This window comes from Sinocyclocheilus anshuiensis, unplaced genomic scaffold (genome assembly GCF_001515605.1).
Source record: "Sinocyclocheilus anshuiensis isolate Anshui unplaced genomic scaffold, SAMN03320099.WGS_v1.1 scaffold924, whole genome shotgun sequence".
NCBI classification, from domain to species: Eukaryota; Metazoa; Chordata; class Actinopteri; order Cypriniformes; family Cyprinidae; genus Sinocyclocheilus; species Sinocyclocheilus anshuiensis.
In genome coordinates, this window is record NW_015552594.1 from 4,585 (window position 1) to 6,529 (window position 1,945).

The window sequence follows — 1,945 nt, forward strand, 5'->3', positions numbered from 1 at the left end:
TTAACATTTATTATTCCAAATGATCTGCCTATGGGGAGAGAAATTATGTTTGTATATAAGAATCCAATATAAAAGAGCGTGTCTATGGAAATTAGAGCCACATATCAAATTTCTTTTTAGTTTTCAACATAAGGGGTTGGAAGTTAGATTGTACTCTGTGTAACTGATCTTTGCAAATATTGATACCAAGATAAGTTACTTCCTCTCTAATTAGAATACCTTCAAACTGGGTAAAAGGAATACCATTATCTTTAAGTGGAAAAAGGGTACATTTTTTAATGTTTACAAATAAACCTGACACTTCAGAAAATATAAGACGCACAGCACAGAGCACTGGACTTCCTGTCATGTGACCGGTTTCTCTCAGGGACGTGTGCAGCCTCAAACTCTACATCAAGTGTGATTCTTCCATCACGTGCGTGTGATATACATCAGCATGATGACTGTTCATGACCAGACCTGCTTTATTGACTAGACTCTTTTAAAACATGTTGGATGTCGGTCAAAAGTATAATTAGGATTTTTTAATGTTTCTAAAAGAAGTCTCTTCTGCTCAACAAGGCTGCATTTATTCGGTTTAGTAAAAATAGTGAAATATATATTCTAATGTAAAACAGCTGTTTACCGTTTACTCCAGTCTTCAGTGTCACATGATCCTGTAGTGTTACATGCGTAAGAAACATTTATCAATGAAAATCAAAATACTTTCTAGTTAATACTTACTGTTTTCAACATTGATAATAATTAGAAATGTTTCTTGAGCAGCAAATCAGCATATTAGAATGATTTCTGAAGATCATGTGACACTGAAGACTGCAGTAATGATGCTGGAAATCATTACGTCCATATCAAACATATTTAGGATATTTAAGCCTTCTTATATTTTGATAAAACTGAGTTTGATCTGTTAAGGCTCTGTATTGTGTAAATCACTACAGAAATAAACGTCTCACTCTTCAGAACTGAAGATCTGGTTTGCAGTCGTTCATCACGTCAGGAGAGCTGTTACAGGCCTGCCAGCACACACGAGTGATACCGTGGTAAAATCACTGTAAATAACCGTCTAGGTCACGGCTCTCCAAAAACTGCAGAAACACCAATATGATAAAACACACCAAACTTTAATAAATGCATTTCAGTGTTCTTACCCCAAATTAACTCTATTCACAGCAAATAAACTCACCTGTTACTTTAGACTGTTTACAGATCGTCCAATCAGAACGAGCGGCTGATCATATCATCACAAACACAACAGACTGAACTGAGAATGGTTTATTGAATATTATTTAATATGTTCCACATTCAGATGATTCTTAGAGATAATTGTGTGCTGGAGCCACACACTCTCACACACACACACTGATGCTGAGATCCGGTTGGGTTCGTGGTTCAGCCGTCGTACCAGTCCAGAAACAGCAGTGAGAATGAGCACATGACCAGGAAGAACAGAATCCAGACGCGGAACCCAGCGTTATTCTTGATCGCCTGACACACACACACACACACACACCCATGTGACTTATGAAGGAAAACTTACTCCAAGTGAAACACTGGAAGCACATTCAAGTTACAAATGCTGAATTTATGCCACTCTTACATTAAAAATAATATGATGTGTGTGTTTATTGGTTTTCTTACCTCTCTAATATCTTCATTTCCTTCTTTCACATTTTCCGTGGCACCAACAACCAGCTGATGAATGCTGTCGATCTCAGTCTCCTGTAACACACACACACATCAGTACACACACTCACACACATCAGTGCACACACACACACACACACACACACACACATCAGTACACATACTCACACACATCAGTACACACACACACACATACATCGGTACACACACTCACATACATCGGTACACACACTCACACACATCAGTACACACACACACACACATCAGTACACACACACACACACACACACACACACACACA

General features: G+C 38.1%; 1 protein-coding gene across 1 annotated transcript in view; it reads right to left on the minus strand.

Moving 5' to 3' along the window:
• Nucleotides 1–1,159: 1,159 nt before the first annotated feature.
• stx18 (syntaxin 18) overlaps nucleotides 1,160–1,945 on the minus strand; it is a 17,973-nt gene continuing 17,187 nt past the window's right edge. The window contains exons 10-11 of the mRNA XM_016456553.1: nucleotides 1,639–1,719; nucleotides 1,160–1,485 (exon numbers count right to left, since the gene is read on the minus strand). Coding sequence (XP_016312039.1) covers nucleotides 1,390–1,485; nucleotides 1,639–1,719 — 177 coding nt within the window. The 3' untranslated portion in view covers nucleotides 1,160–1,389. The remainder of the gene's footprint in view (nucleotides 1,486–1,638; nucleotides 1,720–1,945) is intronic.